This window comes from Grampus griseus, assembly GCF_964374135.1.
Source record: "Grampus griseus genome assembly, chromosome: 15".
NCBI classification, from domain to species: Eukaryota; Metazoa; Chordata; class Mammalia; order Artiodactyla; family Delphinidae; genus Grampus; species Grampus griseus.
The window spans coordinates 57,825,127-57,838,085 of record NC_139009.1 but is presented as its reverse complement, the minus strand read 5'-3'; the positions used below and the strand labels follow the sequence as shown (position 1 = coordinate 57,838,085).

Below are 12,959 nucleotides of genomic sequence, written 5' to 3'. Positions count from 1 at the left end.
ATCCTTGGTTAGGAAAGAGCCAGAGACCTACCTCCCTCTTTGCTGCTTTGCACTCAGTGGGAGTCTGGGCTTGACTTAGCTCTGCTTTGCAGAGGCCTGAGTCTCGGGCTGCCCAGTCAGCTCTCTGCCCCACTCCACCATCCTGTCCACCTAGTCACTCACCTCACTTTCCTCAGCAGGGGGTGGAGGGAGCTCCTTGATAATCTGAAAAGAAAAAAAAAAGAACAAGTCAGTAGAAATCTCCAGCCACCTGCTTTCCAAGAGCCCTTGCTCTCAAGAGGTACCTGGTGGTGCGGCCATAATTACCATAGTAATGAGCCCAAGCAAGGCAGGTGTCTTTCTGGGCAGAATAGCTCAGTTAGTTAGAGCATGACCCAGGCAGAGAGTTCCACACTCAATTGTGTCTGCTGTATTTTTTTTTTTTTTTTTTTTTTTTGCGGTACGCGGGCCTCTCACTGCTGTGGCCTCTCCCGTTGCGGAGCACAGGCTCCGGACGCGCAGGCTCAGCGGCCATGGCTCACGGGCCCAGCTGCTCCGCGGCACGTGGGATCTTCTCGGACCGGGGCACGAACCCGTGTCCCCTGCCTCGGCAGGCGGACTCTCAACCACTGTGCCACCAGGGAAGCCCCTCTGCTGTAGTTTTGTATAGAGAAAAAAACGTTCCACGGGTAAAAGTTTCATCTTTTACCCCAGGGAGCTATCCTGCGAATTTATTCACTCATTTCTTCATCTGGTCATTCCTGCATCAAATCATTCACCCACCCGCCCAAACAGCTGCACATTTAACAGAGAATGGTCCAGAACAGAAGTTAAGATAGTGCTACAGAGATAAGTCAGGTATGGACCACACTCAAACTGTTGGCAATCCCATTAACTGTCACTGGCCCCAGGTGGTACCCATGGAGGGAGGATGTGACGGTCAGGCTGACGGATTCCCAACAAAGGGCAGCAAAGAAGGGGTAACTGGGGATTCCTTTCAGGGCCCTGAAATTTAAGAGGCACAAAGATTTACATAACAATATTCTAAGACTGGACTCTGCAAATACCCCATCATCAGGGTTAAAGAGAGACCTGTGGTCACTCTGGGAAGGCAAGCAATTGTGAGCCCCTTCTAGCCAATGAGAGGATGGGTGACATACGGAGAAGCATGGGAAGGAGAAAAGAAGGGTGGCGGTAAGTAGCCTGTCCTCGCTTTTGTCTCCACCTTGCACACCCCATTCATAAAAGGGAAGCTCTTGTACCCTTGCAGTTAATTTGATTTAGAGCCTTTTACAAGGTAATCTGGCCATTATCCACTCTGACTGCACCATGTCTCCCTCCTCTCATACCCCAAGCTTATTATCAGAATGTTGGGTCCCCTACCTGCAGTCTTTTTCCTTAGAAAATTCTGGTAAATACAAAAGTCATTAAATATCTTTTGATGTCTTAGCGTCAGGGCTGACCTGGACCACTTTATGGATGGATGCTTGAGCACTGTCCATGGGACCAGTTCCTTAATGTAGTGGGAGAGCTCTCCCGGCTGCAGGGCAGGCCGCCTACTAGGCAGCTCTTCCTCACTTCTGCCCCCTACTAAGTACATATCACCTTTGATTTGATGATTATTCTGGGACCTCATTTGGGCTCTGATCCCCACTGCTGTCACCCATGCCAACACTATCTGTAATGTCATCTCTGTATGTTGAGACAGGCTACTGACTTGAGGCTCTACTAACGTCAGCCAGGGGACTGAGCCTCCAGTCACCTAAAAGGATAGGACTCAATTAAATAAGAGGCAGAGGCTATCATTTCAATCTATTTATTAATTTTATCTTTTGGCTGCACCGTGCATCATGTAGGGTCTCAGTTCCCCGGCCAGGGATCGAACTCGCAACCCCTGCACTAGAAGCGCAGAGTCTTAACCCCTGGACTGCCAGGGAAGCCCCGAGGCTATCATTTCAAACTCTCATTTCATCTGCCTCCACTTCCTGGCCATCGTGGGAAACCTGCTGAAGGTCTTTGGAAAGCATGAAGCCATGATTTCGCTCACCCACTCAACACTGGCTCCAAATTCCTTAAAAACAGTCTCTGAGGAGGGTCATTACTGCCCAGTGCTGATTTCCCATCATCCCAGAGGCAGTGATGATTTTCAAACAGGAAATGCCTGGAGACTGGAGGGAGGGGTGAGGAGCTGGGGACAGCGATCTGGAATGCATCTCTTCTCTCAGGGCGGGATTAAGGAAGGGAGCGAGACGAGAGCAGGATACTTAGGAACACAGACAGATGTTGACAAGATTGCTGTAGGCAGTGTATTTGCTAAGTACCCTGGGTGTACAGAGACTTGGTGCAGAGCAGCTGGGGTTTTGTCTTCACAGTGCAACCGGCTTGCCCCCTTGCTGCATGGAAGCACTGTGTAGTTGTCAAATGTGAACCCCAGACCTGCCTTTTTTTGACTGTGACGATCCGCCAAGTCCCTGAACCTCCTTGAGCTCCACTTCATCTGCTAAATGGGAGCAATAACACTAACCTTGCAGGCACTGAGTCACGATGAGCAATAATGTTTGCAAAACATCTGGAACAGAGCGGGTGCTCAATAGATGGTGAATACTATTATTATTCCCCTTTCCCTTTCTTGTCGTCACTGTCTTTTGCTTTTATTAAATCTTTAACAAAGGTTTCACTTAACTTGCCCTCCCTCCACATATACCAAATGAAAATTCAGTATATACTATGTATGGTGGTTTCCAGATGGTGTAGCCTAGAAGCCAGAGCTTCATAAAAAGGGTGAGACAGGAGGCTGGCGCTCAGATGGTGGCCAGAGGGCCTGACAGTGGCCAGGGTATTCAGGGGGGGTCAGTAGGAGTCTGCTTCACCACATACGTGTAAGCACATGACACCAGCCAGGAAGTGCTGACATCAGCCAGGCAGCCACCACTCAGACCAACCCGTCTGTGGGTTGATGGCCAACGTGTCTTATCGGGTATTTATCGAATTCTGCATCCAACAGTGTCCCAAGGGGAACCCAAAAGACAAAGCAAAACACATGATTTATTAAGTATTAATCAAAGGCGGACTAATTCATCATCTAGATGCCAGGCTGACATACTTGTAAACTGGGCACCTGAGCTTCTGGAAAAATGCCACCATGTTCAGGTAGACGAAATTTAGGCACTTCCAATCTGGCCTTATCGGACGGGTGTCTGGCTCTATTCAGCGGGAATGAGGAAGAAGTATTCCTATTGCTTCCAGTCCCTGCCCCCTCCTTCCCAGTCTGCTCCTGGGGGCAGGTGCAACTTGCCCAGGGAATGGCAGGAGAGCGTCTCAAAGTGCGATCTGGGCAGGCTGGATGGGCTGTCTGTGAGTGAGACAAACTCTCATGCCAAGACCAGTGCCTGGGCCACCCAATGGAGTGCTCTGAGCACAGGGACAGTCAGCCCTCCCCACTCCCCCCACCGCCCCGCCAGGGCGCGAGCCCAGGTGGCCTGGAGGAGCAATTGGGCAACAACTTGCATTGGTCTTGAGCCTACAGCACCACTGCAGCCTCAGAGGAGAAAATGCAAATTGCCTCAGCCCCCAAAAGGCCTGCATGACGTGCAGGCGTGGCCCCCCACCTCTCCACTTCACCCCTCTCCACCTCTCTCCCCTTCACTTTCTGCACTTCAGCCTCCTGTCACCTTCCTGTCCCTTCCACACACCCTGCTGCTTTACACTTGTAGCGTCTTCTGCCTAATTGCTTGCTAACCTCCCTGCTTTGTCTGCACACCTGCATGTACCCCAGTTAACACGTATTCATCGGCTAGATCACCTCCCCTGAGAAGTCGCCCAGGACCTCACAGAACAAGCAAGGTCCCCTTTATGGGGTCTCACATAACCCAGTGTTTTCTGTAGCATTTTTAAATGTAATTAAAAGTTAATTGCATAATTCTTGGCTTCCAACTAGTGTGATTAGACGGTCTTTATTGCCAACAAGAATGCAAGCTAGAAGCAACTGAACACTACAAAGCTTAGGTCGGATTTGAGCTACTTCCCTTCTTAGAAGGTTCTGGGAGCGTCCTCTTGGTTGTGGGTGGACTTGTCAGCTCCTTCCTCATTAGGAGGGACAAACAGAAGATGGATAAGGTTGAAGAGACCCTTAATGAAATGTTTAAGAGGAAAATCCCTCAACAAACATATCTGTAAGCATAACATGGCAGAACTGAATGGCAGTACCACGGATAACTCTGGGGACATTTTTTCATATTTCTCCTCCAGAGGCCAACATCACATCTCTACTTACTATCATTTTCAGGTTGGATATTTGGGATGAGTAGAAAGTGACCAGATGCCTTCTTGGGATAGCTGCCCTAGAGTCCCTTCTGCATTAATGGTTGGACTGGTGAAGTGAAAGCGCCTAAGAAAAATGAGATGGGATAGAGAGCTTCTGAATTCTATTAGTGTTTCTTTGCTACCTGAGAATGTCTTGAAACTCTGTTGTGAATTGGGAGATGTGCCTCTTCTCCCTTATCAGTGACTTTAACTCTGATTTAGTCCATGTTTGTTTAGGCAGATGTAGAGGTGGCCAGATTTGACAAAATCATCTGTCGTACGGGTCAAGGAAAGAAAGAATGAAAAGACCAGGTGGAATCTCATTAAATTGAAATCTTACTGGCAACTTCTCATTGAGTCGAAACAAATTCAGCTTTTTAGGTACACCTCTTAGTTTGGCTGTTGGAAATGAAATGATAGAAAATGTGGAGATATCGTTAGCATGGGAAGATTACAGTAGAAAGATCACATATGCCCAGGTCCTTTTTGACATCTGGGAACTTTACTGTGTTTTATGTCAAGTTCAACTGTTTAGGTCTCTGTAAATCTCTCTCTTAAAATTTATTTTATAAAATGTTAAGGTGAAATAAAGCACCTGGTGAGTTTATTTTGCTTGTTTTTTTCCCCTCTAGAAGTGTTCAAGATTTGCTCCTAATTTATGTTGGATCCTTGCACTTTGTTGCCCTTACATCTCTACTGCTATAGTACTGTGTAATGGAATGCAGAATGCAATCTACCTGTTTTTTTTTTTTTTGTGGTACACGGGCCCCTCACTGTTGTGGCCTCTCCCGTTGTGGAGCACAGGCTCCGGACGCGCAGGCTCAGCGGCCATGGCTCACGGGCCCAGCCGCTCCGCGGCATGTGGGATCTTCCCGGACCGGGGCATGAACCCGTGTCCCCTGCATCGGCAGGTGGACTCTCAACCACTGCGCCACCAGGGAAGCCCTCTACCTGGTTTTTGACACCGGCCCCTCTTCCTCCTCTCAGGGTAGCCACACTGGCTCATTCCATTTAATAGAGTGAGTGTGGTCAGTGTGGTGCACAAGGAGCAGGGGGATGCCAGGCTTGGCTATTCCCCCATGGGCCCTGCTATGGCTCCACCATCACAACATTCCGTTTCTCCTGCTTATCTTTCCTGTCTCTTCTCTCTGATGGTGGTTGGCTGTAGGCTAAGCTGTATGAGCTCATGTTAGACAGATGCTCATCTTATGGCATGAGAAGAGGACTTCTTTTTGGGTCCCCTTTCTTCTTAGATTGTCTTCAGTGTCTCAGTGTCCTTCTTGCTTGAACTGGATGAGGAGCATCTCCTGCAACCTCCTTTGTACCGAAGGTGTGGTTCTTTTGTTGCAAAGGAGACACTTCCATGACACACAGCCAGTTCTGCTGTCCAGACAAAGTCCATGAGAATGGCTTAAGATAACTACTCTATTAACAAAATTAAGCATTTGTCCTCTAGTTTGAATTAGGTGAATAGCTCTAAACATTATCGAGTACCAGAGTAGCCTACAAGGCTTCTTAAAACACAGACTTCTGGGCTGCATCCCTGAGTTTATTATCAGTAGGTCTGGAGTGGGATCTTTGCATTTCTAACAAGTTCCCAAATGATGCTTATACTGCTGGTCCGTGGACCACACTTTGAGAACTATGAAGTAGCCTGTTTTTAACAATGCTACACCTCAAGTGGATATATGGGGGTATGTTTTGCTTCAAGTCAGACATTCCTATGACTGTTCTGTTGAGAGCTGCCTATGGCTGGTTAGAAAATGTTTGAGTCTAAACGTTATTGTGTCCCTGCTCTATTGTCAGGGACTGTGGGGTCTTCGTTTCTTACGTGTCCCACCTAGGGGAAGACAGAGTACTATCTCTGGAGGAAACTCTCTTGCTTCCTCTGAAGAGCATTCGTGCTCATCTGTGTGCAGAGCTGGCATGGCCTGCATTCTTGGATCCAGCCCTGAAGCAATCCCAGGCAGATGATTGCCTGGGCGTTAGGGACACGGTTCTTATCTATCTTTCACTGCACCATTGGCAATGAACTGACTGCACTGTATTGGCATCTCTTTCTTCTGCAAGAAGAACTGGACTCTAAGCTTCTAGAAGACATGGGCATACTTGGCTCAGTTTTAATCTCCCGACACATAGTCCGTGCTTGCTGCTTAGTCACTATTTCTGGAATGAATGAGTATGCATTATAAAGGAAAAGGTAAAGAAAGCATTTCTGATTATTCTAAACTCTTTGCCTGTCAAATAAGCCCTTTAGTGATACAAGATGCAACTCTGGTTTCTCAACTCTCCATATAAATGTTTCTTTAGTAATTAATATGCTAACAGTTCCAACTGCCATGAGTGGATTGTGACACATGTATGCACCATAAGGATCTCATTAGAGTTATGGGTTGGACTCATGGTTAGTTATGGTACTTTATTGACACCATCTATATCCCATTTTATCCCCTAACCCCAGCCTCCAAGTAAATTCCCTTGCCTTGTGGTTCACGAATCAGCTTTGTGTCCCAAATTAAATTTCCAAGAAGGCTTCCTGAAAATTTGAAAACGACATGTACAGTTTCTTTTGTTACAATATAGGTATGTAACATGTGAATTTATTCATATGTGGTAAGGACGCTGAGCAATAAAATCAATCAACTATGAAATCGTATTAGCTCAAAGTATGATTTTTCATGAAGTAAAGGAGAAGGTAATATACAGGCAGACTTTGCTTTATTGTGCGCTGAAGATATTTTGTTTTTTACAAATTGAAGCTTTGTGGCAACACTGTGTTGAGCAAGTATTTTGGTGCCATTTTTCCAACAGCATTTGCTCACTTCATGTCTCTGTGTCACATTTAGGTAATTCTCTCAATATTTCAAAATTTTTCATCATTATTATGTTTGCTATGGTGATCTGCAATCAGTGATCTTTGATGTTACTATTATAAAACGATTATGAGTAAATAAATAAGGAAACAGAAGCTTTAAATGGCACAATAGACCAGATAGATTTAATTGCTATTTATAGGACATTCCAACCAAAAACAGCAGATTGCACTTTCTTCTCAAGTGCGCATGGAACATTCTCCAGGATAGATCACACCTTGGGTCACAAATCAAGCCTCAGTAAATTTAAGAAAATTGAAATCATATCAAGCATCTTTTCTGACCACAACACTATGAGATTAGAAATGATTAACGGGGAAAAAAACGTAAAAAACACAAACACATGGAGGCTAAACGATACATTACTAAATAACCAAGAGATCACTGAAGAGATCAAAAAATACCTAGAAATGAATGACAATGAAAACACGATGATCCAAAACTTATGGGGGGCAGCAAAAGCAGTTCTAAGAGGGAATTCTATAGCTATACAAGCCTACCTCAAGAAATAAGAAAAACCTCAAATAAACAATCTAAACTTACACCTAAAGGAACTAGAGAAAGAAGAACAGACAAAACCCAAAGTTAGCAGAAGGAAAGAAATCATAAAGATCAGGGAAGAAATAAATGAAATAGAAACAATAACAAAGATCAATAAAAGTAAAAGATGGTTCTTTGAGAAGATAAACAAAACTGATAAACCATTAGCCAGACTCATCAAGAAAAAGAGGGAGAGGACTCAAATCAATAAAATTAGAAATGAAAAAGGAGAAGTTACAACAGATATCGCAGAAATACAAAGCATCCTAAGAGACTACTACAAGCAACTCTATGCCAATAAAATGGACAACCTGGAAGAAATGGACAAATTCTTAGAAATGCACAACCTGCCAAGACGGAATCAGGGAGAAATAGAAAATATGAAGAGACCAGTCACAAGCACTGAAATTGAAACTGTGATTAAAAACTTTCCAACAAACAAAAGCCCAGGAGCAGATGGCTGCACAGGCGAATTCTATCAAACATTTAGAGAAGAGCTAACACCCATTCTTCTCAAACTCTTCCAAAAATTTGTGGAGGAAGGAACACTCCCAAACTCATTCTGTGAGGCCACCATCACCCTGCTACCAAAACCAGACAAAGATACTAAAAAAAAAGAAAATTACAGGCCAATATCACTGATGAACATAGATGCAAAACTCCTCAGCAGGCCTTCCCTGGTGGCGCAGTGGTTGAGAGTCCGCCTGCCGATGCAGGGGACACGGGTTTGTGCCCCAGTCCGGGAAGATCCCACATGCCATGGAGTGGCTAGGCCCATGAGCCATGGCCGCTGAGCCTGTACATCCGGAGCCTGTGCTCCGCAATGGGAGAGGCCACAATAGTGAGAGGCCCGCGTACCGCAAAAAAAAAAAAAAAAAAATCCTCAACAAAATACTAGCAAATGGGATCCAACAACACATTAAAAGGATCGTACACCATGATCAAGTGGGATTTATCCCAGGGATGCAAGGATTCTTCAATATATGCAAATCAATCCATGTGATATACCATATTAAGAAATTGAAGAATAAAAACCATATGATCATCTCAATAGATGCAGAAAAAGCTTTTGACAAAATTCAACACCCATTTATGATAAAGGCTCTCCAGAAAGTGGGCATAGAGGGAAACTACCTCAACATAATAAAGGCCATATACGACAAACCCATAGCAAACATCACTCTCAATGGTGAAAAACTGAAAGCATTTCCTCTGAGATCAGGAACAAGACAAGGATGGGTACTCTTATCACTATTATTCAACATAGTTTTGGAAGTCCTAGCCATGGCAATCAGAGAAGAAAAAGAAATAAAAGGAATACAAATTGGAAAAGAAGAAGTAAAACTGTCACTGTTTGCAGATGACTTGATACTATACATAGAGAATACGCAAGATGCCACCAGAAAACTGCTAGAGCTAATCAATGAATTTGGTAAAGTTGCAGGATACAAAATTAATGCACAGAAATCTCTTGCATTCCTATACACTAATGATGAAATATCTGAAAGAGAAATTAAGGAAACACTCCCATTTACCACTGCAACAAAAAGAATAAAATACCTAGGAATAAACCTACCTAGGAAGACAAAAGACCTATATGCAGAAAACTATAAGACACTGATGAAAGAAATTAAAGATGATACAAATAGATGGAGAGATATACCATGTTCTTGGATTGGAAGAATCAATATTGTGAAAATGACTATACTACCCAAAGCAATCTACAGATTCAATGCAATCCTTATCAAATTACCAATGGCATTTTTTACAGAACTAGAACAAAAAATCTTAAAATTTGTATGGAGACACAAAAGACCCTGAATAGCCAAAGCAGTATTGAGGGAAAGAAATGGAGCTGGAGGAATCAGACTACCTGACTTCAGACTATACTACAAACCTACAGTAATCAAGACAATATGATACTGGCACAAAAACAGAAACATAGATCAATGGAACAAGATAGAAAGCCCAGAGATAAACCCATGCACCTATGGCCAACTAGTTTACGACAAAGGAGGCAAGGATATACAATGGAGAAAAGACAGTCTCTTCAATAAGTGATGCTGGGAAAACTGGACAGCTACATGAAAAAGAATGAAATTAGAACACTCCCTAACACCATACACAAAAATAAACTCAAAATGGATTAGAGACCTAAATGTAAGACCGGACACGGTAAAACTCTTAGAGGAAAACATAGAACACTCTTTCACATAAATCACAGCAAGATGTTTTTTGATCCACCTCCTAGAGTAATGCAAATAAAAACAAAAATAAACAAATGGGACTGAATGAAACTTCAAAGCTTTTGCACAGCAAAGGAAACCATAAACAAGACAAAAAGACAACCCTCAGAATGGGAGAAAATATTTGCAAACGAATCAATGCACAAAGGATTAATCTCCAAAAAATATAAACAGCTCATGCAGCTCAATATTAAAGAAACAAACAACCCAGTCCAAAAATGGGCAGAAGACCTAAATAGACATTTCTCCAAAGGAGACATACAGGTGGCCAAGAAGCACATGAAAAGCTGCTCAACATCACTAATTATTAGAGAAATGCAAATCGAAATTACAATGAGGTATCACCTCACACCAGTTAGAATGGGCATCGTCAGAAAATCTACAAACAACGAATGCTGGAGAGGGTGTGGAGAAAAGGGAACCCTCTTGCACTGTTGGTGGGAATGTACATTGATACAGCCACTATGGAGAACAGTATGGAGGTTCCTTAAAAAACTAAAAATAGAATTACCATGTGATCCAGCAATCCCACTACTGGGCATATACCCAGAGAAAACCATAATTCAAAAAGACACATGCACCCCTGCAAAAAGACACATTGCAGCACTATTTACAATAGCCAGGTCATGGAAGCAACCTAAATGCCCATCGACAGATGAATAGATAAAGAAGATGTGGTACATATATACAATGGAGTATTATTCAGCCATAAAAAGGAATGGAATTGGGTCATTTGTTGAGACGTGGATGGATCTAGAGACTGTCATACAGAGTGAAGTATGTTAGAAAGAGAAAAACAAATAGCGTATATTAATGCATATACATGGAACCGAGAAAAACGGTACAGATGAACCAGTTTGCAGGGCAAAAATTGAGACACAGATGTAGAGAACAAACGTATGGACACCAAGGGGGGAAAGCGGCGGGGTGGTGGTGGTGGTAGTGTGATGAATTAGGCGATTGGGATTGACATATATACACTGATGTGTATAAAACTGATGACTAATAAGAACCTGCTCTATAAAAAAATAAATAAAATAAAATTCAAAAATTAAAAGAAAAAGATTATGACTCACTGAAGGTGCAGGTGATTAGCATATTTTAGCAATAAAATATTTTTAACATTAAGGTATGTAAATTTTTTTTTAGGCATAATGCTATTGCATACTCAATAGACCACGTAACCTTAATGTGCACTGGGAAACCGAAAAAATTCATGTGACTTGCTTTACTGTGGTGGTCTGGAATGGAACCTGCAATACTTCTGAAGTATGCCTGTATGTGTTTTAGATTTTTTTGGTTGTGGTAAAGGTCACATAACATAACATTAACCATTTAAAAGTGTGAGCTGGCTGATTATATTGGGTGCCACCAAGTACTATCAGGTGAATGTGAAGATGCTGCTCAGCTGTCAGGAGTGACCTGGAAGAAACATACAAAACTCACACACACCTCATCTGTTTTCTTAGTTCTGTTTACCCTTGTGCATTGCAATTAAATCAATATATCGCACTTGTGAGCCTGTGTACCTTTCTTCATGAAAGCATTTAAAGCATCCTCAACACGAGTGTATGTCCTGGTTATAAGAATCCAAGGATTCAGGGAAGGAGGAAAGCCTTAAGCTTGTGCATGAGATGCTCATGAAGAGATGAGATTCATGGGACACCCTGAGAGCAAAGGGAGTAAAGGAACCCACGTTGAGCTTCATTGGAGACCACACTGAGGAACCCAAAGAAAGGAGAATGGAAGGCATGGGGCCCTTCATCTGCTTTAAAGGGGATTAGAAGCATGTGTCATGGATTGAAGAAAAGGCTATCATGCTGAGAGCAGCAGAATAACACTTTTGTGGCATTTGGTCTTATTTGGAACCACACAAACAGCTTTTTTGTTGTTGTTGTTATGAAAAGAGGACCCTGGCAAGACAACAAAAGCTGCATTTCTATTTTAAGCCAGCACAGAAGGGGTAAGAAGACAATGAGTCACAGTCATCCACCTCTGTTGTTGTGACACTTCATCCTAAGAATGTCCTTCCTTCTGTCCCGTTAACTCAAAGGCATGGGGCTACATCATACTCAAACTCATCACAAAACTTCATGTGTTTATTTTTTAAAAATTGAGACATAGTGCTATTTATACTGTAGCATTACTTCAAGAATTGAAGATGCTTAAAATGGTGGAAATTTTCAGTTTCTTATTAATTTTTAAAAGGGTATTATTTTATAACGTTGCACAGTTTTGAATGTTCTGTTCTGAACCTATATCCCCCCCCCAGTCCTGTTATTTCCATAGGGCTAAAATTCCATATGAAGTGATATTTTTAGGAATACCCTTCATGTTATGGGAGAAATAATGGTACTTAGAGAACTTTTGATGTATCTGCTACTCAACCACTGTTAACTTTGTAGAGAGCAAAGGAAAGACCAATGACAGGGCCTTGACTTCCTCAACTGATTTCTGGTCTTCTGTGCTTTCCATGCGTAGTAAAACCCCAAGGAGTCTGAGTAATAATATTCCTTGGGTTTTTGGTAATTTTCGATTGTGAGCTCATGTGAAGTTTGCATTTACCTATGGGAATCTTATGAAGACTGAGCTAAGGGATCAACCTGCCAGAGAGTTTCCTTTTGCAGATTCCTAAACACTTCCAAACTGTGATCCCTTTCTCTTAGTTTGTAATTTACAGAACCCCAAGTAATAAACATTTGAACTCTAAAACTGAGAGGTTGTGGTTCTGAATTCTTAGGGACACACACACACACACACACAACTCATAGCTCATCCTTTTACTTAAGGTCTCAGCTGTAGCAGAAGACTCAATTCTGACTCCCAAACTTTTATGGACCTATGTAAGGCTCTGAAACCAAATGTCTAGGTTATTGAGATTGGAAAATCACCACCGCTTTAGGGTCAGCTAACCGTCTGATTTCCAGAACCTTTTTTATTTTGTCCCTGGAAATGTCTATTTTCTTGTGAGCCTGGCTATGCATTTAAAACAACTTTTATTACATTTTTTTTCCAGGAA

General features: G+C 42.8%; 1 protein-coding gene across 1 annotated transcript in view; it reads right to left on the bottom strand.

The window, feature by feature from the left end:
* The window catches only part of ANTXR1 (ANTXR cell adhesion molecule 1), a 243,880-nt gene that overhangs the window by 77,754 nt on the left and 153,167 nt on the right, over positions 1–12,959 (bottom strand). The window contains exon 14 of the mRNA XM_082672424.1: positions 163–204. Within this exon, the coding sequence (XP_082528550.1) occupies positions 163–204 (42 nt within the window). The remainder of the gene's footprint in view (positions 1–162; positions 205–12,959) is intronic.